General features: G+C 37.9%; 4 protein-coding genes across 4 annotated transcripts in view; 2 read left to right on the plus strand and 2 right to left on the minus strand.

Annotated features, from left to right (window-relative positions):
- The window catches only part of LOC106081858 (nucleoplasmin-like protein), a 23,502-nt gene extending 20,930 nt beyond the window's left edge, over positions 1-2,572 (minus strand). The window contains exons 1-2 of the mRNA XM_013244095.2: positions 2,443-2,572; positions 2,080-2,222 (exon numbers count right to left, since the gene is read on the minus strand). Of these exons, the coding sequence (XP_013099549.1) occupies positions 2,080-2,222; positions 2,443-2,464 (165 nt within the window). The 5' untranslated portion in view covers positions 2,465-2,572. The remainder of the gene's footprint in view (positions 1-2,079; positions 2,223-2,442) is intronic.
- Positions 2,573-3,876: 1,304 nt separating this feature from the next.
- On the plus strand, positions 3,877-5,035 carry LOC106081863 (nucleoplasmin-like protein). Its single transcript, XM_013244106.2, has 3 exons — positions 3,877-4,048; positions 4,239-4,378; positions 4,523-5,035. The coding sequence occupies exons 1-3, from the start codon at positions 4,027-4,029 to the stop codon at positions 4,808-4,810; spliced, it is 450 nt and encodes a 149-aa protein (XP_013099560.1). The 5' UTR covers positions 3,877-4,026; the 3' UTR covers positions 4,811-5,035.
- Positions 5,036-6,926: 1,891 nt separating this feature from the next.
- Positions 6,927-17,232, minus strand: LOC106081862 (ADAM 17-like protease). Its single transcript, XM_059363332.1, has 14 exons — positions 17,093-17,232; positions 16,736-16,975; positions 16,553-16,674; positions 13,520-13,664; positions 13,218-13,456; positions 12,949-13,143; positions 12,662-12,800; positions 12,267-12,502; positions 11,804-12,203; positions 11,663-11,729; positions 7,784-7,880; positions 7,616-7,721; positions 7,385-7,544; positions 6,927-7,068 (listed from the first exon to the last, which is right to left on the minus strand). Exons 1-14 carry the CDS (start codon positions 17,154-17,156, stop codon positions 7,032-7,034), a joined length of 2,247 nt encoding a protein of 748 aa, XP_059219315.1. The 5' UTR covers positions 17,157-17,232; the 3' UTR covers positions 6,927-7,031.
- A 1,801-nt stretch (positions 17,233-19,033) lies between these two features.
- LOC106081828 (ubiquitin carboxyl-terminal hydrolase puf) overlaps positions 19,034-25,639 on the plus strand; it is a 44,915-nt gene continuing 38,309 nt past the window's right edge. Inside the window, exons 1-8 of the mRNA XM_059364039.1 lie at positions 19,034-19,346; positions 20,989-22,155; positions 22,227-22,935; positions 23,001-23,892; positions 24,114-24,544; positions 24,603-25,064; positions 25,122-25,394; positions 25,456-25,615. Coding sequence (XP_059220022.1) covers positions 19,292-19,346; positions 20,989-22,155; positions 22,227-22,935; positions 23,001-23,892; positions 24,114-24,544; positions 24,603-25,064; positions 25,122-25,394; positions 25,456-25,615 — 4,149 coding nt within the window. The 5' untranslated portion in view covers positions 19,034-19,291. The remainder of the gene's footprint in view (positions 19,347-20,988; positions 22,156-22,226; positions 22,936-23,000; positions 23,893-24,113; positions 24,545-24,602; positions 25,065-25,121; positions 25,395-25,455; positions 25,616-25,639) is intronic.

Genomic DNA, 25,639 nt, shown 5'->3' on the forward strand with positions numbered 1-25,639 from the left:
TTAACGCCCCAGAGGTTTTCAATAAAGTTTGGTGCGTTTATTGCGATAGGCTGTCCAAACTCGGTATAGAAAGCTCTTGGAACTAGCATTCCGCTAATCTGGAAAAGTGCTTTTAGTCGTTAACTACATGGACTGTCACTTAAATGGATTTTTTTCCTCGGTAAATAGAAAGAAGATTTTTTTCCCCAAGATATCGTCGTAGTCTACACAATTTTTTTCCTAATCCAGAAAACTGGTGGTGAACCCGATGCAGAAAACAAGAGCCACATATAATCAATAAGACGCCACTATGCCTAACGGCCTTCTAGGGCTGTTTGGGATTATAATATAGGGCGCTTCCGCTATTTCAATTTCAGTCGTTTTTTTTTACCCCTTTATTTTGAAGAGCTTTTATAGGACAAGACACCTACCGTTTACAATTTTTATAAAAATGCATCAACTATGTCCAAATAGGTATTGAATTTGAATTGATACAACTGAAGAATGAATACACACAATTTTGAATAATTAACAATTGGAGGCCATCGTAGCGCAGAGGTTAGCCAGGTTCGAATCTGGCGCGAACATCAGAAAAAAATGTTCAGCGGTAGTTATCCCTTCCTAATGCTGGCGAAATTTTTAATGTACTATGCCATGTTAATACTTCTCCCCAAAGAGGTGTCGCACTGCGGCACGCCGTTAGGACTCGTTTGTAAAAAGAAAGGCCCGTTAACATTGAACTCAAAACTTGAATCGGACAGCACCCATTGATATGTGAGAAGTTTGCCCCTGTTCCTTCGTGCAATACTCATGGGATAAATTGCATTAACATGTTTTATAGAGTTAAAAACAGATATTCAGAAGTTTTAAACAAAATGGCAATTAATACCTCCTTAAATTCTAAGTCCAAGGTGGTGGATTAACAACATTCAAACCTTTAAATGGGTGAAAATTTAACACGATGTCGATTTAAAAAGGAACACGTCAAAAATGCCTGTACATAAGCCGATTTGACTGGTAAATGTTGTAGTCAAGCACTCAATATTTTTTCGGTTGAATAGTAAAGCAATTCGGGGTTAACAATTGAACAATAGTAGACTAGCAGATAAAATGACTCAATGACAGCAAGAACCTGATTGTGATTAAGATCGCCGTTCAAAAACCAAACAAAATGAAACAAAGTTGTGAAATTCGAAAGAAAGACTTTTTTACTTTTACATCTCATTTTTTTTACGACTTGTCTACAAAATCGAATGTAAACATACATAGGTTATTGGGCTTTTTTCAAGTCACCATGTAGTTCAATAGCCTCCACGTTGTTCCTTAATGAAATGCTTGTAGGAACATTTGAATTTGGATAGCTCAACTGTAGCAACTAACAGCATCTTTAATACCTTATCCTGCTTTTATTGTATGTATCACAAGGATACATACATGGCCAAGTGATTCAGATTGCAGACTGGCAGTATAACTTAACTTCACTATAACACATGGTGAAGGGTGTACAAATGGATTTAATAACAAATAAATAAAGGCCTTCGCTAAGGGCCTATTTGCTAATGTTATTTTACCGCTGGGAGCTTTTAACTGTATACATATGCATTTGTGCCAATGTTAGTTCCACATAAAATTTCTATTTACGAATGTAGAGCCTAATCGATGGGTAATTTTGCAAGTAATCATGACCTTGAATTAGTTAATGCATAATTTATACAAAAACTGTAAACTGCACTATGGTAAAACAAGTTATTAAACACTAACTATAAGTTACAATCCCCTTCCCCAAAAACGAACGACATTCGAAGTGTCTTTTTGTCTGGCTTTAAATACTTTTTTCTTTCCCTTGCACTACCGGCTCTGTAGCTGGCGTTGGTAGTGGTGGTGGTAATGAAAAGTAAAGTGATATACAGAAGACATATTAATGACGCGTTTTTTTGCACTCGACATAGGCATGTGTTTTGGCACGGCGATATGGTACACAAAAAAACGTTTAAGAAACAAAAAAAAAAAACGCAGTAACGGAAACACATCAAATCAAAAGGTTAACCTAACCAAGATTAAACTAAATATGTACTTTTATATATGTTTGTAACCACTTACCTCAACAACATTGAATTCGTCCTCTTTGGCTTCCGCACCCAAAAGAATTTGTCTGATAATTAATTTTTGGCCACGGGGAAAATCTTCATCATTGGACAGAACCTCCCATTCGACTTTGCTGCCTTCTCCCGACAATGTTACACCTGGATATAGACACAATAGATAATTAAAAAAAGTCCTTCGCTTCCATAACTAAAGCCGACGATGCAGGCAAATTGTTGGCGTTTCTGTTGCAAAATCAAGCTAATTTATTACCGGCGCCATACCGCCATTTTTCGCTTGCATTTTAGATGTCATGTTCGTTGCTAATTCTGCCAATATTTACACCATTCAATTGCCGCAGGCCTATATTATTATATTTACCATAGAATGATTCGTCAGACATTGTAATTTGTTGGATTCCTTTGGATTAAAATATTATTGATCGAAATCGAATTCTAGTGGAGACGACAATGAACGAAGCCGGCGAAGAAGGAGTAAAGTAAAATTGAAAAAATTGCGTTTCTCTCGGCGAAAGATGCCAGATTTTTCCAATTGCTAAGAAAAGGCGCTGCCACCGCATGTTTGGTAGAATTAAAAAGGTAAAGTCAAAAATCCAGCTGATCAAATTTTTCCAATTTCACAGTTGTATCCAAATCCCACTAGAACGTCAAACAGATACTTTTTCATTTTAGAGTTTGTTCACATTTTATTGCGCCTTTTGTGCTGAAATTGCAACTAGCAAAATTAAAAATTTTGATAAAAAATTGTTATTACGAAAAGTAATAAAAAGCGAAAAGATGCCAAATGTTGCATTTGCTCCAAATTGTAGGAGCCATTTTCTTCCTTTCCGACAGATGCTAGACGGAAGGAACTGTGGAGTAAATGGTGCCAAAGGGAATTCGGAAAGCACAATTTCATTTGTTCAGACCACTTCCTGCCGTCGGACGTTATAAAGGGGGCTAAGAGAGACAAGCTTATGCTGCTGTTGTCAATGGAGTAAATGCTTGTGTTGTGTTGAACATTTTCTTGAGCAGACAGGAGGCACAGTTATATGGGGACAAAAACATTGCAGTGTTAAGGCCAAAACAGAATGAGCGCATTGAGCTTTGGTTTCGAGCGTCGCATTGCAAAAATGCAACTCTGCACAAAAATACCACAAAAGCAACGAGTAAAAGTAAACAAAATTTCAACTTTGGCGCTTGAAACCGAGCGTCATTCGGTGTTGCCACACTTTTTGGTTTTTGGTCGTCAAAGTTAAGTTTGCAGAATTGCATTTTTCCACGCGACGCTCCTTACGCGCCCATTCTGTTGAGGCATTTACGCTTCCGTTTTTATAACAATTTTTAAAATTAAAATTTTCACATGCCTTTTCCATGCCATCCTCTACTTGTTTTCTCTAAATTCTACATGTGTCGACCAACCACTCAACTCATGATTGAATGTTGTAATTTTTTGACCAAAATTGGTGACGCAGCCATGCATTATTATCGTATTAACTAGGTTTGACCTCCAGCGAATGTTCCTTATCCAAAATGGGGTACTTAACTGATATCACAAATTTCATATTTAAACAACTTTAAAAAATCAAAATAAACACTGGCATAATAACCAAAATGTTAAGAACTTATTATTTCACATTCTAAACTTTTTATTTTCAAATTTCACAGATTCCCTAGTGGGAATTTGCGCCACCATCCCCACAGAGTTGTATCGTTGATTTCGTTGTTGTTGGGTTTATGACTTTACCTTCTTAATGGTACCAAGTTTCTTCATTTCCTTATATCCACATTCGGTGTTGCCTATTAACGATATGGCAACACTAGGCATATGCCAAATTGATTAAGAGGGGCACATCATTCCAGCGGCAGGCAGCACGTGTGAAAAGGAATATTATATTATTTTCATTCTATTTGATAAGTATATTACTAATTTCAAGTAATTTCCGTTGTATTATAAAAAACAAAAATGGAAACTGAATCATTCTACGGTAAGTTAAAAGCTTGAATGATGAAATTTTAAATTGTATAGTATGTATTGATTTTCAACGATGTATGGGTGGTAGTACAGTTGGGTTCGCTGCATCTGCCGGCAAGACATAAAATATTGCTAATGTTTTTTTTATATTTAAGCAAGTGAGAAAAAAATTGCGTACTTATATATAAAATTTTTTATCCTAGGTGTTGAATTAAGCGAAAAAGATCCCTTGGCCCAATTCGAGGTAGCGGAATCAGACAAAGAAGTCCAAGATCAAAAATTAATTATTAAACAAATAAGTCTAGGCGCTGATGCCAAACAGGGTGAATTCAATGTAGTACAGGTAAAAACCAACAATGAAAGAAAAGCCAGCAGAAAAACGTGTTGCCCAATCCAAGGAGATGCCACATGTTCTTTTGTTTAAATTATTCCGTTGTACCTATGCCTGTTGTGATCATGCATGTGCATTGCAATTTGTTAATTTCAGGCTGAAGTGAAAGTGGATGAGAAGCAAACCCTTAAGATCCCCATTGCTGTGCTGAAGGTTGGCGAAACTCGCGTTCTTAAGCCCAATTTGGAATTCCCCAGCGATTCGGTTACCTTTAAGTTGACACAAGGAACCGGTCCGGTTTATATATGTGGTCAACATTTGGTCCATGAACTTGTTGACGAATGGGGTAACGAGGACGAAGAAGATGTCGACGATGATGATGAGGACGAAGATGGAGAGGCTCCACCGCCACAACAGAATGGTAAAAATAGCAAAAAGAAGTAGAACCTTAGTAGCGAGAACTTTTAACTAGGAAGACAAAAAAAAAACAGAATTCCCCTTTTTTATTTAAAGTACCATGAACAAGAAAATATCCCATTTCCTTTAATGCTAAAAGAAAACTGTAATTATTTTTTTACTATAAGTTTATAAGTAGTAATTATAAAAAAAAGTAATTACTTGGAAAAAAATCAGTAAGAATAAACAAAATAAAAAAATTAAGATTTAGAATTTCTTGAGCATTGTTTTTTAATATGAGAGACGGTACTTAAATTAGGTTGTTTAAATGAGTTCATCTATTAAATTTTAACACTTCATTTGTAAGATAATGATATTTGTTTCAAGGGGTGAAAGAGAAAGTAAAGCCTAGAACATCCCAGTACAAACATCCGGTCGAAGGAAGATGGGTTGGGGGACTTTCTGTGCGTTTGCTATGTTCTGGCCAATTTAGGCGTCCCCAGAATGACAAGAGGATCAAGTACCTGTAAGGAATCCAGGGGCCGAATTACCGCATACGTGATCGAGAACACTTTCGCATCGAATACAATTTCTATACACATTTTAATTTAATTTTTTTTATAAATTATGACTGATTTAAACATTCGGGCTCCTTAATTTCAAAAATTCTCTTCCAATAAAGAAATACATAATTCACAATTGAGAGATTTTGAACGATTTTACTCGTTCACGTATGCGGTAATTCGGCCCCAGGAACGGAAAGAGCTGTTGAGACGATTTCCTGTATCTTCTCTTCGCAATTGCGGAGCAGTGGCACAAAAGGCGCTCGACCGTCTCAACTTTTCTTCGTCATTGCACATTCTGCAGAAGTCTGTCTCTCCACGCATCCAGCGCTGCATCATAGACCTGACTTTACAGTGATCAGACAGGACGCTTATCAGCTCCTGCTTCGGTGTCTTATCAAATTTGGACACATCTGTGTATACATAGGTACCTTTTTGGGATAACGACATCCAACCCGTCAACAAGGAAAAACTCCCCCGATATATAATCAATCGCCACCCCATCAAAACAGACGAATATCCAAAGTTTGAGAAGCGCTATATAGTTGACTTCTTTAGCGGACAGGTAAGGGTACGCAACTCCTGCAAGAATGCCGCTCTACGAACTGGGACGGGGTGTCTCCTAAGTTTGGTGCAATAACTTGCTCTTTACGCAGTTTTTTCAGGACTGTTATCGCATTAGCCATCAAAATTACCATCTTGTGGATAGGCATCTAACGCCCAGAGATATCCCGTCCATGATAAAGAGCTAGAGAGAAAATCTAGATCAATCGGGGGGTCTAAAAAAGCATTCACAAGGATACAGTAGCGGAAGCGGTGAACAGCTACCGAGTGAATATCTTTCTCACTCCACTCAAGTCCAGAATTCTTGGAACTGGGTCGGACCCAATAAACGGATTAAGGTTGGAGAAACATACATACTGGTTGTTGTTGTTATTGTGACCACATTTTTATGTGGAGGTGGGGATCCTCGTCAACCTCCTGTAGGTGTAGGCAAGCTGGTTCCGGTCCAAAGGACCGATCGCCGCGGAAACAAGGTGGCCATTTGTTATTTCAAGGCGCCAATAACTCACCTTGTCATATCGAGCATCGTAGGCACTCAGTGGAAGCAATCCCATGGCAGCCGGTTGTATGTACCGGATTGACCCGGTGAATTCCTTCATCGGCAAGGCTGCCGCCTCAGTGTACCATACACTGCTACTACAACAACAACTCAGTGGAAGAGCCGATGTCACCCGACCTCTCACTCTCCGCTCGATACCGCTGATTGTCCGCGACTGCAGTTGCAGCTACTCCGGATGGAACATTCCACTATCCGCAAACTGTGCGCCCGGTAGCTCGCTTTACTTGACAACAATGACCACCACACAGATCGGACCTCAATGTTACAGCTTGTGTGGCTCACAGCTATCCCGTGCCGGGAAACATACTGGTACAACATTACTGCAGAAGTTAGGGCGTTTTTGCTCTCTTCATAGAAATCAAATTGTCTGGTATGTTGTAAGAGCATTTAGTAGTGGTTTTGATTTTCCTTCTGCAGAAAATCAAGCCTACTCTAGCCGACATAACCTTTTAGAGCATTGCAAAAAATACTCCAAAAATAACCTTTTTCTTAAAAATAAAAATTTTATTAATACCTAAACACTTTGGTTGACATTCAAAATGATTTTAAGAAATGCAAATGTGTTTTGTTCTCCATTTAATGTTTACATTCGTGCCATTGACATTTTTTGGCGTGGTACTCTGTAATTGTATTAAGGGTTTTGAGTATAAGAAAATACTTTTGTATGGGTAGATTATGGATTGTAACCAAACTTAAGTTGCCATGCAAACGGGTAAATTTTATTACAGAATATTCCATTTCCATATTAAATTGCATATTTTTCTACAATTTGTTTAATAGCTGAACATTAAAAACACTTGAATTGAATGAAACTGGCAAAAATTTCCAACTTTATGCTAAATTTTATTTTATGGTTTTATCTACTGGCAACGCAACTTTAGTTAAGTTTCTATCTATAATCGACCCACAAGTAAATTAAGAAATACGATCCCATACCTTATATGTATAACTCTTCGTCTGTCTCCAGGATGAATAAGATCATTCTTTTGACTCCATTCGATCTGTTTCAATTCGTGACGAAGTTTTTTACGATCGAAATAGGATATAACACAACTTGCTGGAATCCAAAATATGGAAGTCAAAACGACGACAGCAACTAAAGTAATAAAAGAATTATTTAAATGCAAAGCTATTGGAGAGCAAAGAACCGATTTAACATCTACTTACGAACAATGTTATCTTTCAAAAATCTCAAAACTCTATTTATGTTAATTTCCTCTATAATATCCCAAAAACGTTCCACAACATCTTGTATGGTTTTCTCACAGACACCCTAAAACAAATATTAAATTTATTACTGGTGATGATGATAATTAAGAGTGACAATATTTGTACCTTATTGCAAAATCCTTGAATGCAAGGCGTACCATCTGGTAGAACATCGGGTGGTTCTACGGGGAAACAGGTTTCGTTAATGCTCATGCGACAACACCTGAAAGGGAAGAGAGATAGGAGACCAAAAGTTTCCTGATTAATTTTCAAGAACATTTTTTAATGCCTTATTATATGTATTATAAATGGTTATTGGCAGTTTGTTGAATTTATGAGATTAACTGTTTTTGAGTAGTACTTAATTTATTTGTTAATTTTGTGAGAAGTTTGCCCTTGTTTCTTAATGGAATGTTCATGGGCAAATTTGCATTTGCAATAATAATGACAAATTAAAATAATTAAAAAAATCAATAAAAAAAATAAATTTTGATCCTATAAAAAAAAATTATTGAAATTTCCGAAATATCCAATAAGTTTTTTAATTGGATCAATTAAAAATTTAATTGAAATTATGCAAATGATATTCAATTTTTAGCCTAAAGAGTGTTGCATAGGGCGCACCCATAATTTCGATTCAACACGGTTTACATATGTAAAACTCCAGGAATGCAAAATTGAGGTTTATGTTTGGGTCCATGATCACTCCTTAAAATGCAACGGAAAATATTGTTTCCCGAATTATGAAATAAAGAGTAGCGAGGGGCCTTAGGTCTAGCCACCGACATACGACTAACAATAGTTAATAAATTTTTGTTTGTTTCTCTTTCGAGACGAGCTCAATGATCGGACATGCAAATGGAAAAGGAAAGCCAAAGATAGCAACACACACCAACCACCATGGGACGCGTTTCGTCTTTGGTAAGAAGACTTTTCAACCATATTAGGTGTGATGGCTTCAAGGGCCGTGCGTTGGTATGTTCTTGTTGTTGTCGTAGAAGTGTGTTATACACTGAGGTGGCAGCCCTTGCCGATGAAGAACTCCATCGGGTCAATCCGGTACGTACAGCCGGCTGCCATGGGATTGATATGTTGTATTTCGCCCTAACAGGCAAAAAACTTGAAAAATAATAAATTTTTGTTACAGTAACTTTGTGAATTACTTGCATTGGGGAAGTAGAACAGAAAAACACTTATATAGAACTAACAGAACCGGGACCGCTTCGATGCGCCTTCTTTTACTTTATATGGAACAAAATTATCCTTTGAAAATTTGTTTTCGATAATTAAAGAGCCTTTAGTGAAATACCATGCTACGAAAATAGTATATGTATATCGCTTGACTAAAAGTATAATAATATAAATGCCTTTATCTAAGTCCCATATTTTTTTATCGGTCTATGAATGGATGTTAGATGTACTCCATTCTATAAAGACTTTATTTGATCTCGCCCAAGGTGGTGATTGGTGGGTTTAGAGCCTGGTATTCTGTGGGTAATCTTTTGGGGAAGGTACGGTACCCCAAATATATGGTTCTACATATGGATTTCAGATTCGTATTCTATTCCCAAATAGCTTTCTGTTTGTGGAGTGTTTTCGGAAAGGGGTAGACTGCCAGAAAATTTGTCCCGAAAGTGTGTATCAATTTCTGCCCTACTCCTCAATGCCTTTTGTTTGAGCCCCACATTGACATGGTCGGTAAATATGTGTGATTTAGGGGTGTTTTCAGACCAAAAACACTTAGGTCTGAAAATGAAAATGAATCTCATACTGTCATTGACCTCAAAATTGTGTATCAAATTAATTTTTTAATCTCAAACACCTTTGATCTAAACCCCTTATTGCAAAAGTCAGCAAATATGTCCGGTTTGGGATATAGACTCTAAAAAGTATCAATATCAAGCTCCACTCTCTTTGAGCACCAAACAGTTACGGTAAACAAATACGTCCTATTTGGGGATTGTTGTTATGGCGGTGGGACGTCCCCTAGACAGTTGGTCCCTAATGTTGATATCAGATTCGAGGTCTACACACAAATACCTTTGAGCCTCATATTTTCAAAGTTGGCAAATATGCACGGTTTGGGGTGTTTTTGGAGGATGGAGCGACCACTCAGTGACTTTTCCCTGAAAATATAAATCAGATTCGTGTTCTACTCTAAAATACCTCTTATTTGAGCCCCATATTACAATGGCCAACAAATACGTCCTATTTGGGTGATGCTATGGGGGGTGGGGTGTCCCCTTAGACCCTAACATTGATATCAAATCATGCTTTACTCCCAAAGACCTTTCATTTGAGACCCATATTGCTATGGTCAAAAATTTGTCCTCTTTGGGGACTGTTGGGAGAGGGGTGGCCCCCCAACAACTTGGTGCCACATTTAGATATCATATTCCTATTCTACACTCAAATATCTTTTGTTTAAGCCCCATATTGCCATGGTCAGTAAATAAGATCTGTTTTTGGTGAGGGGGTGGACACCCAGAAATTTGGTCCCACATTTGGATGTCAGATTCGTATTCTACTCACCAATACCTTTAATTTGAGTCCCATATTGGCATGGTTGATAAATATGTCCGATTTAGGGGTGCTTTGGGGGTTGGGGTGGACCCCAAACACTTGGCCCGAAAATTGTATATTAGATACGTTTTCCATATAATATAATATACAATTTTCGGGCCAAGCGTTTGTGGTCCACCCCAACCCCCAAAACACTCCTAAATCAAACATATTGGCATGGTTGATAAATGGCAGCCGGTTGTATGTACCGGATTGACCCGATGGAGTGCTCCATCGGCAAGGGCTGCCACCTCAGTGTACAACACACTGCTACAACAACAACAACATTTAGGTTTTCCAAACTTAAACACGTTTTATTTGAGTCCCATATTATCGTAGCCCATCTGAAATTTGGATAAAAATGTTTGTTTTTAGGTTACTATAAGAGAGCAAACAAAATTTCGCTTAAATCGCACTACCCATCTCCGAGATCTGGCGTTTCTGAATATTAGGGTAAGGGGGAGGTCCACCCCCCTTTCAGATATCAAAAAATGGAGTACCTTATTTTCACCACGGGATCATTATGCACAATCTGTGGAAATCTCAAGAAAATCGGTTCAGTCGTTTTTGAGTCTATAAGGAACACACAAACAAACAACCACAAATTGATTTTTATATATAAAAGGAAGATATGTGATAATTAGATCGATGCTAAAGAGGCCGTTATGCCATTAATATGTATATTTTGAGCATAGGTTAGGTTAGGTTTAAGTGGCAGTCTGCCATTAGACTCATTTAGACGTTTTCGTCCATTGTGATACCACAGGAACAGAAGATGCCTTCTAGTTCCTACCGTTAAACCATCCAGATCGCTTTAAAAAGCCTAATAACTTTCGAATGTTCACATCCGCGAAATCAGACAGGTTCTCAAAGAAATGAGAACCTAAAGAGGAACTCCTTCTAACTGCTAGTGTAGGACATACACACAGAAGGTGTTCTATAGTCTATTCTTTTGCGATGTCCTCACAGCTTCTGCAAAAGTCGTTGCTGGCAACCTTCAGTCTTTCAGCACGTTTTCCGATTATTTTGATCATAAATAAGACCTAATTACTTGATTGATTCAATTAATTATTTTTTAATTGAAAATGACAAAAATTTCAATCACTATCGTAATTGAAAAAAAAACCGGAATCAATTACAAAAAATGATTAAATCAATTATTTTTTTAATTAAAAATTGTTTAAATATCAATAACGATCAATTCAAAACCCAAAATTGAAAATGACAAAAATTTCATTCACTATCGTAATTAAAAAAAGTTCGGATTTAATTAAAAAATGATTTAATCATTTTTTTTTTTGAAATTTAAAACGTAATTGAAAAAAAAAAACCGGATTCAATTAAAAAAAATGATTGAATCAATAATTTTTTTTAATGAAAACATTGTTATTTTCAATTAAACTTTTAATTGATAAAAATTTCGTGATATTTTTTACTGCGTACCTTTTGCAAGCATCTTGAATAATATCACACATACAACTCTGCAAACCTTGAGTTTCACAATATGGAACTGAAAGAAAAAAAAAAACAAAAACAATTTGTTACAAAAAAATGGAAAACATTTCTTTGTGTCCCAAAACTCACTGCATTTGCCATTACGACACTGGCCACGTTCTTGACATATGGTGCCATCATCCATGGCTGGTGATTTTGGACATTCGGCATGTGTTCCCGTGCAGCGAGCCTCCCTCTCACAAGTCGCATAAACTTGCTCCCGACACTTGACACCGGCCGGCATAAATTGACAATTTTGACAACAAGGAGAATTTTTATCGCTGCAAACAGCGCCTTGATTGCGACGTAGCTTGCAATTTTTATCACAGCAGGCGTCATTGTCCTCTGTGCCCAAAAGGCCAGCATCGCATTGTTCATCGCCTTCAACGCGAAGATTGCCACAAAACGATTCTTCAGGTTCGGAGAAACAACGACCCGATTTTGCTTGTAGAACTTTGCGTATAGATCGCAAGGAGCATGGGGAGAATTTCTGTAAAATGGAATTTTAATCTCTGTTTCTTGGCTGTTTTAGAAAGAAAACAAATGGGGTTACCTTGTTATTGACATCATAGCCACTAACGGAATATGTGTACATGAGAAAACTTCCACCTTGAGAGGCACTTGGTGAACATTCTGGTATATCAGGATCATGTTCCGATCCCCAATTATGTCCAAATTCATGGGCCGTTACTAAGTCTGCCTCTCGCGTTATGACACGTTGTCCATAATGATTTCGCGAACTACTTAAACCCGAGTTCAAATACAATGTATAGCCATTTTTGAAGTATTCTAGCAGCAAAAAAAGGATTTTTTAAAAATTAATATTAAAAAATTTAAAATTCAATTTAAACTAAATTTAAAAATTAAAAGTGTGACACACAACCAAAAACTTTAGAAGAACTCAAGAAACTTAAAAAGTTGTTACTAAATATGTATTGGTTTTTTAACCTGGTGTACATATTCCTCCTACGGAATTGCGTCTGGGTGAGCCAACATAAGCCAAACCTAAAATACCTCCTTCAAATTTTAAATCCGTAAATAAATGGGCTAAGCAAAAATCTTTATGACTATACTCTCGCGAAAAAACCTAGCAAAATGTTTACATGAGTTTTTTTATATGAAGAGCAGAAGAGAAAAAAATGTGTTTGGAAAAGCACATAGAGAAGAATATTATAATTTTAATATGGTCTATATGAGGAGACTAGGCCGAAGGAACATTTAAAGGATTTACTTACCTCTAAAAGATTTCGTACATCCCATTTTTCACGAATCATATTATAATGGGCTTCACCACCACGCAAACGAGTTGGCTCTGAGTGTACAACGATTTTCTTAATTACAAACCCCATGCCCTTGAAGCCTTCCTGATCTGAGCGATCTTGCCATACAGTGTCGTTATAGATTTTATGAACCCGATCAATAAGGCTTATCTGATAGCGAAAAACAAAATCAAAAATTAAAGTATTTGTATGTTTATAGAATGGTAGCTAATGATATAACCTACCAAATAGTTTATGGTAGTTTTGGTATTACCGCCACCCATTTCCTGGAAGAATCTATAATCTGCCACTAAAAGCAGCGGACATCTGGTCTTGGTAGGTGTATATTCATATTGGTCTGCTTGGCGTTTCGATCTCTTGTGCGACTCATTGTGCATGGATGTTAGAAGATGCGATTGTGGCTGGTGCTCATGATTATGGTCATATTCTCCATCTTGCCCCTCATCGTCGGCAATTTCTAGTTCTAATGAATTAAAAAGACTTTAAGTAGTGGTGTTCATTTGTTAAAATGTATTAAGTCCCATACCTTGTCCTTCTTTGACATATCCACAGGTTAATGGAGCTCCGCCCATATCACCCTTTTCTGGATGTTGCCAATTCATTTTAATATCTGATGTGCGATATGCAACCATTGTATTGTCTTTGGCAGTGGGCAAAAGACGCCATGACGGCTGTAAAATTAATGTAATTGTGTGTGTTAATAACAAAATAATTAAGAAGCCTTTTCCGGTAGATAGGAAAGATATATTAAAAGATTCAGGTCTTCCGCTAGAACATTAAAAGGACGTACCACTTTCACATGAAATGATTTATCCATGTGTTGTGATAAACGGGGAATATTTAAATGGGTTTAACGGGTAGAGAGTTGTAAATTAAAGAACTGAAGAAGATACTGCGGACATTAAAATTTAAAAATTTTACAAAAAACTAAAGGCCGATTTTTTAAGAGCTATAGGAATGTTAAAAAAACATAAAATTCAGAAAAAAAGCATGAAATCTTTATTTGAATCTATAGTACGGTCCATAAAATTTAATATTCGAATATTATTTCATAAATATATTGACCGTGAATGCGCCTCAAATGGTCCATCCGCCTAGTTTAATTTTGGCATGCTCTTTCGAATATTTCGGCTGGTATCTCACGTTACCAGGAATTTTAAAGGAGCTTTAGGAAAGTTAAAAAAAAACAAAAGATTAATGAAATTTTTATTTGAATCGACAGTAATGTTGGAATTGGTCCATCCGCTTAGTCCAATTTTCGCATACTCTTTCCAATATTTCGGCTGGTATCTCACGAATAAATGCCTTAATGTTGTCTTCCAATGCGTCAATTGAAGCGGGCTTGTCCGTATAGACATGAGCTTTAGCATAGCAGCACAAAAAATAGTCTAAAACCCCGTTTACACTGCTCATTAAATCCGGATTTAGGGAGCTCGACAGCTGATTTTAAAAAGGGAAAACACATGATCGACCCATTTAATCTGGATTTAAAAAGCTGTGTAAACGGGGATTTAGGAAGTTAAATCACACGATCTAGGCTGTGTTTTAAAGGATCTTTCAACCACAGCTCTATGAATTCGAGGTATTCTCACCAGCGTATTTCTACTCGACTGTGAAAAGTGGAATAAAGCGCAAAGTGGAAGTGGCATACCTGATGACTTTGTAAAAACAATATAAAACCCTGCAAATCAAAAAGATATCAGGGTGTACTACAAGATGGCGACAAACATCAATTTGAAACTTTGTCCGAATTTTAAGAATTTTTGGCTAATAAAGTACATCTGTGTAGAATAACACAACTATTTTTCAGTGACGAAATAAATGTCTTGGCTGCAACCGAAAATTTTGCTATTGGTGCATACTCAGCTTAAACAATTTTGCCACTTTAGAATGTTTAATCAGTGAATAAATATGTGCGTTCTTTTTCTTTTAGTTTTGTCATTCAAAATGAGTGATGACACCATATCTTTTAATAAATGACGATCGTAAGCGGCGATTAGAAGCTTAGCTAAACGGGGATAGCATTTTTCTCCATACAAACTTAATCGAAGTATGCACCTCTGGCGACATTTCATTACCATAAGAAATGCATTGACATATTCTTAATAAAATTTTCGTTACCGGTAACGTAACCGAAAATTTCCTTTGCTAGTACGCAGTTCAAATGGCGCAGAAGCCATACAACCCGCATTCCTGTTGATCTACCATTTGTATTAGGATGCCATTATAGGAAACATCAAAAGATGTGCGATGAGAAGAAATTATCAGAAATATCTACTTCTAAGAGTAAGGATTCCATTGTCTGTTCGTGATATACGACAATAAAAGTCGGCAAGCATTCTGCCCGAAATCATAAAGGCCAGGCAGCTTTAGAAGAAGAATGCAATAATCCTAGGTGTCGAACGCTTTCCCTAAATCCATTGGCCCCAATTAAATCAGTCAATCAGAGTAGCAAAACCGTTCTATTTCTATCGCTACGAAACCCACATTGATAATCGCTTAACAACAGAGAGGATTCAAGATTAGTTAATAATTGAGATATATGGACGTGCTCAACAATTATCGATAGAATCGCTAAAATCGATATTGGTCTTAAATTATCCAAGGAAATAAAAGTTGGTCTCTTCCGTATGAGAATAATTTTTGCAACCATCAATTCTGAAAGAAAAGTCTATGATATAATTATTGAGTTAGCCAACACAAAAAAAGTGGCAATACGTGAAAAAGCTAATTTAAAAAAAAAATTATGAAAAAGCATCTTTTCCGCCAGCATTGGGATTTTTGGCAAAATAGCATTTAACCTCAAACGAGACTCCGCCTTCACAAACATTAGTGAAGTTGGTTACTAATAAATCTTGCATTCAACACATCAACATCCGTTCCATGGCCATCATACCTAGCATCATCCATTAATCCCGGCACGGTTGAGCTGTGAGCACCACAAAGGCTGAAACATTGAGGTCCGATCTGTGTTATGTTCATTGCTGTCGCGAGAAGCTTAGCTGCGAGGTTCAGGGCGCGTCCACAGGTTGCGGATAGTGGAATGCTTCATACGGAGTAACTGCAACGGCAGTCGTGGACAGTCAGCGGTATTCGAGCGGAGAGTCTCAGTGAGAGGCCGGGCGGCACTGGCTCTTGAACAAATACTGAGTGCCTGTGATGCTCGATATGACAAGGCGAGTTATTGGCGCCTTTAAATAACAAATGTCCACCCTGTTCCCGCGACGATCGGTCCTTTGGTCCGGAACGAGCTTGCTCACTTACAGGAGCTTAATGAGGATCTCCACCTCCACATAAAAATGTGGTTACAACAACAATGAGACCATTGCAAATGCATGAAGATTCCATTAACGAATAGGGGTAAACTTCTCACATATCACCGAGTGCTGTCCTATTCAAGTTTTCGCTCAATGATAAGGGCCTCCTTTTTATTGCCTCTTTGGGGAGGAGGTTTTGCAAGGTCTTGCATCACTTTCGTTAATAAATTACCAACCCCCATTGTCACTATTGACGGGAGTAATATCCTCGTCTTTTTCTTTATAATCAAGCTGTAAATTACCTCAACATGATATGCTTCATTTGGCAAATTAATAGACATAGTCATTAAACCATCTTCAATATGGGCTCTGACTGAGGAATCCACTTCTCCAAAAACACGTCCGCTATAAAAGTTATCATGATCTAGAGAAGCAAGAAAAGTTACGAATACCCATTGACTCCAAAGTGGGCACAAAGTACTTACCCAAATGTACTACTGTTTCATTTCCGTCTCCATCTACCGTGTATGCTTTAAACTTTGAATGCAGAACATCGCGATGTGGATGAAGAATAAGACGAAAATTTTTTCCTAGTGTTTTGAATTCGACTTCTTTGATCACATTGTACGGATTAGAACTATGCTTCACTCCTCTCTTTATAATTCGATGTTGGACATCGTCCTTATGAAAAACTTCAAAATGTTTGAGTGTTTGATGTAATGAATCTGAAACCAAAACGTAAATGAACAAATTTTACACATATTTTTTATGCAGCAAAGTATCCTTTTTTCATTAGATTCTATTTGCTATACGCAAACTTGACGAAAATTCTTCCAATTTACCTGCATCAACTATTAAACAAAAAGCTATTGTTAAAAACAAATTTTCGAGTTTTACTGTTCTCATAGTGTGTTTTGATTTAATTATTTAATATTTATTTCATTTATTTATTCTAAATTTATGTATTTTTTTGTATTATTTTTTTTGCAGCCATACACATTTCGATTTTTTTGTAATAAACGATCTTTGTATTATAATAATCAAAAATCGCAATAGCAATACAGCAGGATTTAATCTAGGTACATTTATACAAGGTAAAGTTATTTGGACAGCTGATAGATTTTCCAATTCAATCAAACAAATGCTTTATTTAGATTTTTTGAATGGAGTAGTAGTTGAATTTGGCTCACTTGCCCAACAATAACGAAATCAAAGATACAACCCTGTGGCGATGGTGGCGCAAATTTCCACTAGGCTGTCAATTTCTAAACACTTCCTAGTTGACATTCTAGATTGAAATATGTTAATCTAATACAGTATTTTAATCAGGATTATAGTTTAAAAGTTGATGCTATACTTAACGTAAATACAAAAATCCTGAAAATAAAGTAATAACTAAGAACGGCATGGCGAAACAATTAAAGGTGGATTTATTTGTACAACAACCACAAATTATATAATATGGCAGATTGCACATCTTATCATCATGCTGATCGTACTTTGCTTTTCGGATCTATATTCGTCTATATAGATGTTTTTAAGTATTTATTTTTGTTAAGTTAATTCTTTCTTTTTTGCTTGAATTGCAGTTTAAACAAACTCTTAAGTGACGCGTTTCGAGATAGACAAACAGGCTATTATAGTGGTTGTTTTACTAAAGGCTCTATTACATGGCATGTAGTTGTCTTATGACATGTCGAGCGGTTGCAGTTAGTGTCAGCGGTTGAAATTCTTTTTACCATTTGGTTATCACCGCAAGGAAATACATCGCGCGGTTACGGTGCACAAGCTGATCGACGGTTTGCCATCATACACGAAGAAATTTATGTGCGTACATGCTCAGAGAATATGCGAGAAAAAGATGACAACAAAGAGAATGCCATAAAAAAATCTGAGATCTTAGTACCGCCAAATGTGGCCGGCTGTTAACAGCTGTTCGCGTGAGACCACCTTGTTAAATCCGCCTTGATTTCAAACAAAAATTAGAAATAAAAAAATATTTTTAATTAATCCCCGTTTACACTGTTCATTAAATCCGAATTTAAGGCTCTCGTCAGCTGATTTTATAAAGGGAAAACAGGTGATCGAGCGGGGTTAAACATGGGAATACAAAAAGTGAGATGTCATAAGACAACTACACGACATGTAATAGCGGCTTAAAATGCTTCTTACTCCCCTGTATATTTTTATTGGAAAACTAGGCGAACAGGCCTTAAAACACAGAAAATAATTCAACATCGGGCCCTATCATACTACCCTCATGGACTAAATACGTATGAAGCAACAGTCGCAAGGCGGATTTAATAGGGTGGTCTCACGTAAACAACTGTTAACAGCCGTCCAGGTTTGACGGTATTAAGATGACAGATTTTTATTTGCATTCTCTTTTTTGTTATCTTCTTTCTTACATATTCTCTGCTCATGTACGCACACGTATACATACACAAATTTTTGTGTGTGTATTGGCAATCAGGAGATCGATTATATAGAAGCAATATCAAGACACAGACAGATTAAACCAAATTTAATAAAATCCGTTGGAAGTCATGAGAGAAGTCATTGTAAAAATTATTAGACCAATCGAATGAAAATTGCGCCCTCTTTAGGCGCAATGTATCTTAAAGGATACATTCAGTGTCGAATCGCTTATTCTTGAACTTTGCCGATAGTACCGATAGGAAAAATATCAATCGATATTCAGACAATAAATAAAATATCGATAGTGCCATCGATATTTTGCCAGCTCTAATGTGGTGCGAAAAAAAGTGTACTTGTTGTAGAGAGCATAGTGAAAATAGGACCATCAAACAAATGCGAATTTAAAAACATATAATGGATTTTGCAAAAAACGGATGAAAAAACGAATGAAAATAAGAAAAAACTAAACTTAAGTTAATGTACCAACATCACCCGCAGCAGTGAGAATACAATAAGACGGCCAGAAAAAGAAAAACTTCCAGCCGATAGAAGATCGAATCTTCTGGTCATCATTTTCTGTGCGGTGGAAGTGTGGAATCGAGCAAAACCCAAAAGGCCTAACCATGAGTGGAAACATGTGTGATATGTGTTCAGATTTCCAGCAGCTTTTGGAGTCGTGTAAGTTGTTGTTGAATTCAAAGATAATTTGATTTGGTGAACCTTTTGGGCTACATGCTGACTGGCTGGCGGGCGGTTGATGGTGTTTCAGAGAGAGTGGGGTTGGAGTGTTCTTTGTTGAGATGCAGAATGTTAATGTGAAAAAGCCGGTGATGTTATTATTTTCCAATGGTATATGTACGCAAAACATCGATTGGAAGAACAGGCAGTTCTAGATTATGCATGTCCAATATTTATACATTTGAGTATGTACATATATGCAAGTGTTCCTTTTTGCAATGTGACGTTTGATGGCCAAAAATTAAAACGTAATTTTCAACTCTATTGCCACATTGCAAATAATGAAAATGAAATTGTTGAAACGCATTCAACTGTTTCAGGAGATTAATAAAAGTTATGAGATTTATACTATTGTAACTACTATACTAATATTACACCATATGTAGGGTATTTAAGCGGTAAAACTGCAACTAAGAAGGCGCAACCGATTTTCGCATTTCTTGCATATTCAATAACTTATGATTTTATTATATTTTCTCAGTCAGTCTTTAAGCTCTAGTAAATAGCACCTGCAACTACCCACGGTTGTCGAATCTGTAGCTGTAAAACTAAAGCTGTAGTATCATTATGGACAAAAACGGAGTAATTGTGATTGCAGGCTACAACTTATAAATTACCTTAGTTTTACTTAACTAATTTTTCAATAAGGGAGCAGTTCTTGAAATGAAATGAGCCCCTGAAACATATTTTCCATATCATTGTCAGCTGCGACAAAAGCAGCAGTAGGGACAAGCCCTGTGTTGTTATAGTAGCCACATATTTGCATGTAGCAATCCTCGTCAAGCCGTCTCCCTAGTTTTAATTTTGAGCATCTACATAAGTAAACAAAGATTTTGTCTTTGCGAAAACACAATTGTATGTTGTCTAGTTATATATAATGGGGTGTTTTTACAGCAGCTACCCCAGAGACTTTGATTCTTCATTCCGTTGGACTACATAACATACAACCAGATAACTGGAAGCATCCCACTTGTTGTTGTAGCCACATGCCTATATGAGGAGGTGGCGATCATCGTCTAGCTCCTATAGGTGACCAAGCTCGTTTCGGTCCAAGGGACCGTTCGCCGCGAGAATATGATGATCATTGGTATTTAAAGGCGCCAAATACTCGCCTTGTCATGTCGAGCGTCATAGGCACTCAGTATTTATGCATAAGCCGGTGCCGCCCGGCCTCACTGAGACTCTCCGCTTGATATCGCTGTTAGTTCGCGAGTGCAATTGCAGCTACTTTGTAGGGAGCACTCCACTATCCGCAACCTGTGGACGCGCCCAGTAGCTCGCAGCTAAGCTTCTCGTGATAACAATGAACACCACACAGATCAGAGCTCAAAGTTCGAGTCTGTGTGATGCTCCTAGTTATACCTTGCCGGGCATCCCACTCAGGATACAAAGTTCCTGGATCCAGATATTAAACTAAAACTATCTACCCAATTACACTAACACGTTTACATTGTTTGAACAAATTTCTTTCACATACAAAATTACAATTGTAAGGCGATAATTCTTGGCATGTTTCGAGGTTCAATTCTTAATCGATATAAAAATAACATGTTTTGTTTATGATGCCCTCTTTTTTTTACAGATGAAGCACGAATAACCAGCAATGATGCAAAGCATTCAATCATATATAAAAGTGAAATCGAAACTGCTTTTGGTTACATCCAAGCATGGCCCCAAAGACAGTGCATGTGTCTATATCGAGATGCAAAAAATTTTGAACGATTCAATTTACTCATACAGTCTATGATATGCCTGGCGGTACATCACCTGAAACACATTAAACGTCTAATAGAGGACTACAAAAAGATAACAGCTCATGCGGCGGAGGCGCAGGCAGCTGCACAAGCTTCGACGCAAGCAACACAGTCATCCTCCAACACACATGGGGAGGATAAAAGTGAAGACGCTAACAAAAATGAGAAGAATATAGACGAAAAGGATAAGAATATCAATAACCAAACTACAAAGAAAGATAATGCAGAAGACAGCAAGTCTAAGGAAAAGCCCGGTAGTTCTTCAGGTGAAGACGAAAAGCCGCCACCACCTCCTGCAATAGCATTGCCATTAACATCGCCACAAAGCGTACAAGCTACTGGAGCATCGTCGTTGCCACCAGCCGTAGGAGCCGCAGCGACGTCATCGCCACCATCATCATCCTCATCATCAACTTCTTCAGCTGCAGTATCACAGCATACCGAAGAGCCATGGATTTTACCAGAAGTGGAAAAACTACTACTTTTAGTTTCTAAAATCTTTTTGCTCAATTTTCCCTTGTACATAGCATATAAACATGGTACCCATGCCCGTTTGGATGACATATCCGCAGAAGAAGCTCAGCATTTGGCAATTTTCTGCGATCTGCATGATAATGATATACCAGTGCATTTGCTGCGCAACACAAGTTTGTTTTGCAATTCAAATGGCTTTGCCGCAATGAAATTGTGCTTCGATCAACCAGATTTGCCCGTAACAACAGCCCATGCTATAACCGCTACCGTCTCGAATATTAAACTATGGCTTCATTACGGCTGTATAGTCCAACTATATGTTCCATTGCGAAGTAAAATTTTACAGTATATGTGTAAGTTATCAGATCAAAATCTTAGAACAGCTGCTACAAGGGCCATGGCCGACTTTGTGTGGTCGGCTGTAAGAGATCCCTTAGATGCCTCCGTTAGTTTCGATGTGGAGGGTTTGGCATTGGCTTTTAAGTATTTTACATCGACCACGTTGACAATGCGTTTGGCTGGTGAGTTCCTATTGATATTTGAAAACTTAAAATACGTTTTAATATGTGTATTTTTCATTTATTCTCTGCAGGTATAACTCAAATTAATGCCCACATTAACATATTCGGAGAAATTGAAACCGTTGGGGAATTCGAAGTTGTGGCCCAAAAAATTGGCAATTGGTTGACTGAAAATCAAATAATTCAACATCTATTTGGCCCGAATCTGCATGTGGAGGTATTGAAACAGGCTCACATAGTTTTGAACTTCCTCGCTGTGGAGAACCAAATTACTGAAGAACACATTAGGTTGATATGGCAAGCAACGCAACAGCTTAAGCATTGCTCGAAGGCCATCTTTGACATATTACCTTCATTGGTAAAGAATTTAGCACCTAAGCCGGCCATGTATTTGTATACGCTTCTGTGTCGAATGGACCCGAAGGAGCACACGGAACAGAGCATTTACATAGCATCGGCTTTGACGAAACTCATTTGGTCCAGGGACAGTGCCCAACTGAGTTTGGAAGAGGAATTGATGGCTGCCAATGCTACGGCAACAAGTTCGGATAGCGGTAGTATGGACGGCAGTAACTCCGATGAAGGCAATGGTGACGACAGCAGTTTGGCCAGTGCTCGCAAAAGTCCCATAGATATTGAGAATGTATGCTCCTCGGATACGGGTGTAACACCCTGTAAACAGGCTAGACGTAGGCGTCATATTTGTGATCCAACAGAGGAGAAAGGAAAGCAAATTTCCGAAGAGGACATAAAAATGATAAGTTCCAAAGTAGATATGAAGTAAGTATTGCAGTATTGCCAGATTCTTGTGCTATTTTGTATGGTGACTGTTTTGTGCTTTGCAGAATGAAAAACCATAGAATTGTTAATATCATTGACAACTCTAGCAGTGAAGATGATTTGCCTCAGGGCTCTTTAAATATAACACTACATCGAAAAAAATCTCGCAAACGTCGTAAAAATAATAGCAACATGCCTTTAACACGTTTAGCTTATGAAATAGTGGAAGCCATCTGTGATGGTGGTGAAGATGAAGCATCCAGTGACGATGGCGATGATGGGGATGATGGTGAAGCCGAGCTCCTTAATGACAGCGACGACTGCAGTGATCCAGGTCAAGTACCCACTGCCGTTCTAAAACATTTACATGGAGAAGGCCCCTATATAAGAGCTATAGCAGAAACGCATATAAGTGAATTACTGAGTGGGGCTGAGAATGAAGGAAGTTATTCATCGCCCTTAAGCAATAAATCGGAGAAAAATTTAGCTGATTTCGACGATGAGGATGTGTCGCCATGCGAGGAGGAAATAGCACAGCTAGTAAGCTCCCATGCCCAAAGGGTATCACACAACAATTGTATGCCGCCTGCATTGGCTGCAGCAGCGGCTGCAATGGCAGCTGCGCACACTGCAATGTCCATGCAAAAGAATGATGCCAATGTTGCAGCGGCAGCTACGTTGGCTGCTGTAGCCGCTGTGGCTACCGGCAACGCTCAACAATCCCTATTGGCCATGCAGCAACAGGCAAATGCTGCTAAAGCAGCCTCAGCTGGTGCGCTAACTTCTTCGGCGGGTAATAAACACAACAACGATACGGATATGGATGTCAGCAGTGGAAGTGTGGGTAAAGAATGTAATAAAACATCGATTTCACCACAGCAACCAACTTTTAAAATAAACGATGTCTGCCAGCCGGGAAATACACTGTTGTGGGATTTGCTGCAGGATGATAAAATTGTAAGTACAATATAGACAAGTCGTAGCCTCAACTGGCATGAAAGTCTTTTAAAATATAAATAACTTACTTAATTGCCACAGAAGATAATTTTGATATTTGAAACGTTCACCAAACCTAATTTTGGGGAGAGTAGTTTGTTGTTTATGACTTTTATTAATATTTGTTTTTGTTAAACAATTAAAAAAATGGCAAATGTTTCAAATCCTTTTATTCATTATAGGGACAACTTGGCGAATCTTTGGCATTGGAGGCCGAAAAGGCCTTAGCAACTCTTCTATGTTTTAGCAATGATCGCCATTTGCGTACAAAATTCATCGAAGGCTGTCTACAAAACTTGGCTAACAACAAGAGTGTCATAGTCTCGTTGCGTCTATTGCCAAAACTGTTTGCTTCATTCCAACAGTTTCGTCCATCCGATACCCATCAGGTTACCATGTGGGCTGAGCGTCAACATCGCATGATGTATCATTTCTTTAACAACATCAAATACTATGCCAAGCGACATATGGAAATTTTGGTAGCCAAAGCCTCGGGAGAGCAATTGTCGGGCACAAATGAATTGGCACTGTATTCTCATAAAACACAGGTGTCGGTGCGTCTGCAGTTTTTGTCCTCCATATTTTCATCGATGGGATCACCAAAGACTTTTCGGTAAAAAATCCTAGTTTTTTTTTTTCAATCTTGAGTTTGACGTTTTTTCCTTTCCCAGTCTAAGTTTGGAACAGGTGGATGCTTTGTGGGAGTGGTTAGCCCACGACCCTGATTGCTGTGATTGCTATTTCTCTTGGCTACAAAGCCAGGCAAAAGGAGGCGATCAACATGCTCTGGGTTTGGATGCATTGCAGCATTTATATTTGAAAAAGTTGCCCGAACTAAGACCCGAAGACTTTTCTATGGTTGCTTTGGGGCTTTTTCAACAATTGTGTAGCTTGGCCCGCATGGCCATAGCTCACTATGAAAAACAAATGGACGCAATTTCAACAAATTCTTCCAACATTGTGGGCATGTTTCATTTGTGGAAAATAGCCCTAAGGGCTCACACATCGGAGGTATCATTGGCCGCAATACAATACATAAACATGTATTATATGGGGCAGCAACTGAGATTGGAAAAAGAGTTTGTTTCGCAATGCATGGAACATCTGGTGCAGGCAGCCAATGCCTTGGAATGGTAAGTTGAGCAAAGATGACTTGTAAAATGATCTAAATTAAAACTATTTCTTTATAGCAACAACGAAGACGAGAATGCTTTAATGTGTGTTCAGCGTGGTTTAATGCTGCTTAATACACACTTGGATACCTTCCGCAGACGTTATGCTTTTCACTTAAGGCGTTGGGCTATTGAAGGTCAAGGCATCGGCTCGCATAGTAATTTGAAGAATGAAGGATCAGGACCGGCCATACGAATAATATTACAACCGGCTGGCCTATCGGAGAAATCTATTTTACATATGCATGCATGTGACTTAATAGCAGATCTAAAGGCTGAAATTTCCAAATGGTAAAATGGAAATTTGTAACGGCTGTATGTTAAGATGGTTACCAATATTTTCTCTTTAAAGGTGGGAAAATCTGCAAGGCACTTCTAGTTCCGGGGTGTCTGCCCCAGTCTTGGGACTTCTTTTGAGCGAAGGTCCTTTAAGGATTATAACACAAGGCCAGGAGCTTTCATCGGAATATGATGAGAGAACTTTGGGTGATGCTGGATTTAAAGATAATCAGGTAATCGAATAAGCTTGAAGATGA

The sequence above is a fragment of the Stomoxys calcitrans genome, chromosome 2 (genome assembly GCF_963082655.1).
Source record: "Stomoxys calcitrans chromosome 2, idStoCalc2.1, whole genome shotgun sequence".
NCBI classification, from domain to species: Eukaryota; Metazoa; Arthropoda; class Insecta; order Diptera; family Muscidae; genus Stomoxys; species Stomoxys calcitrans.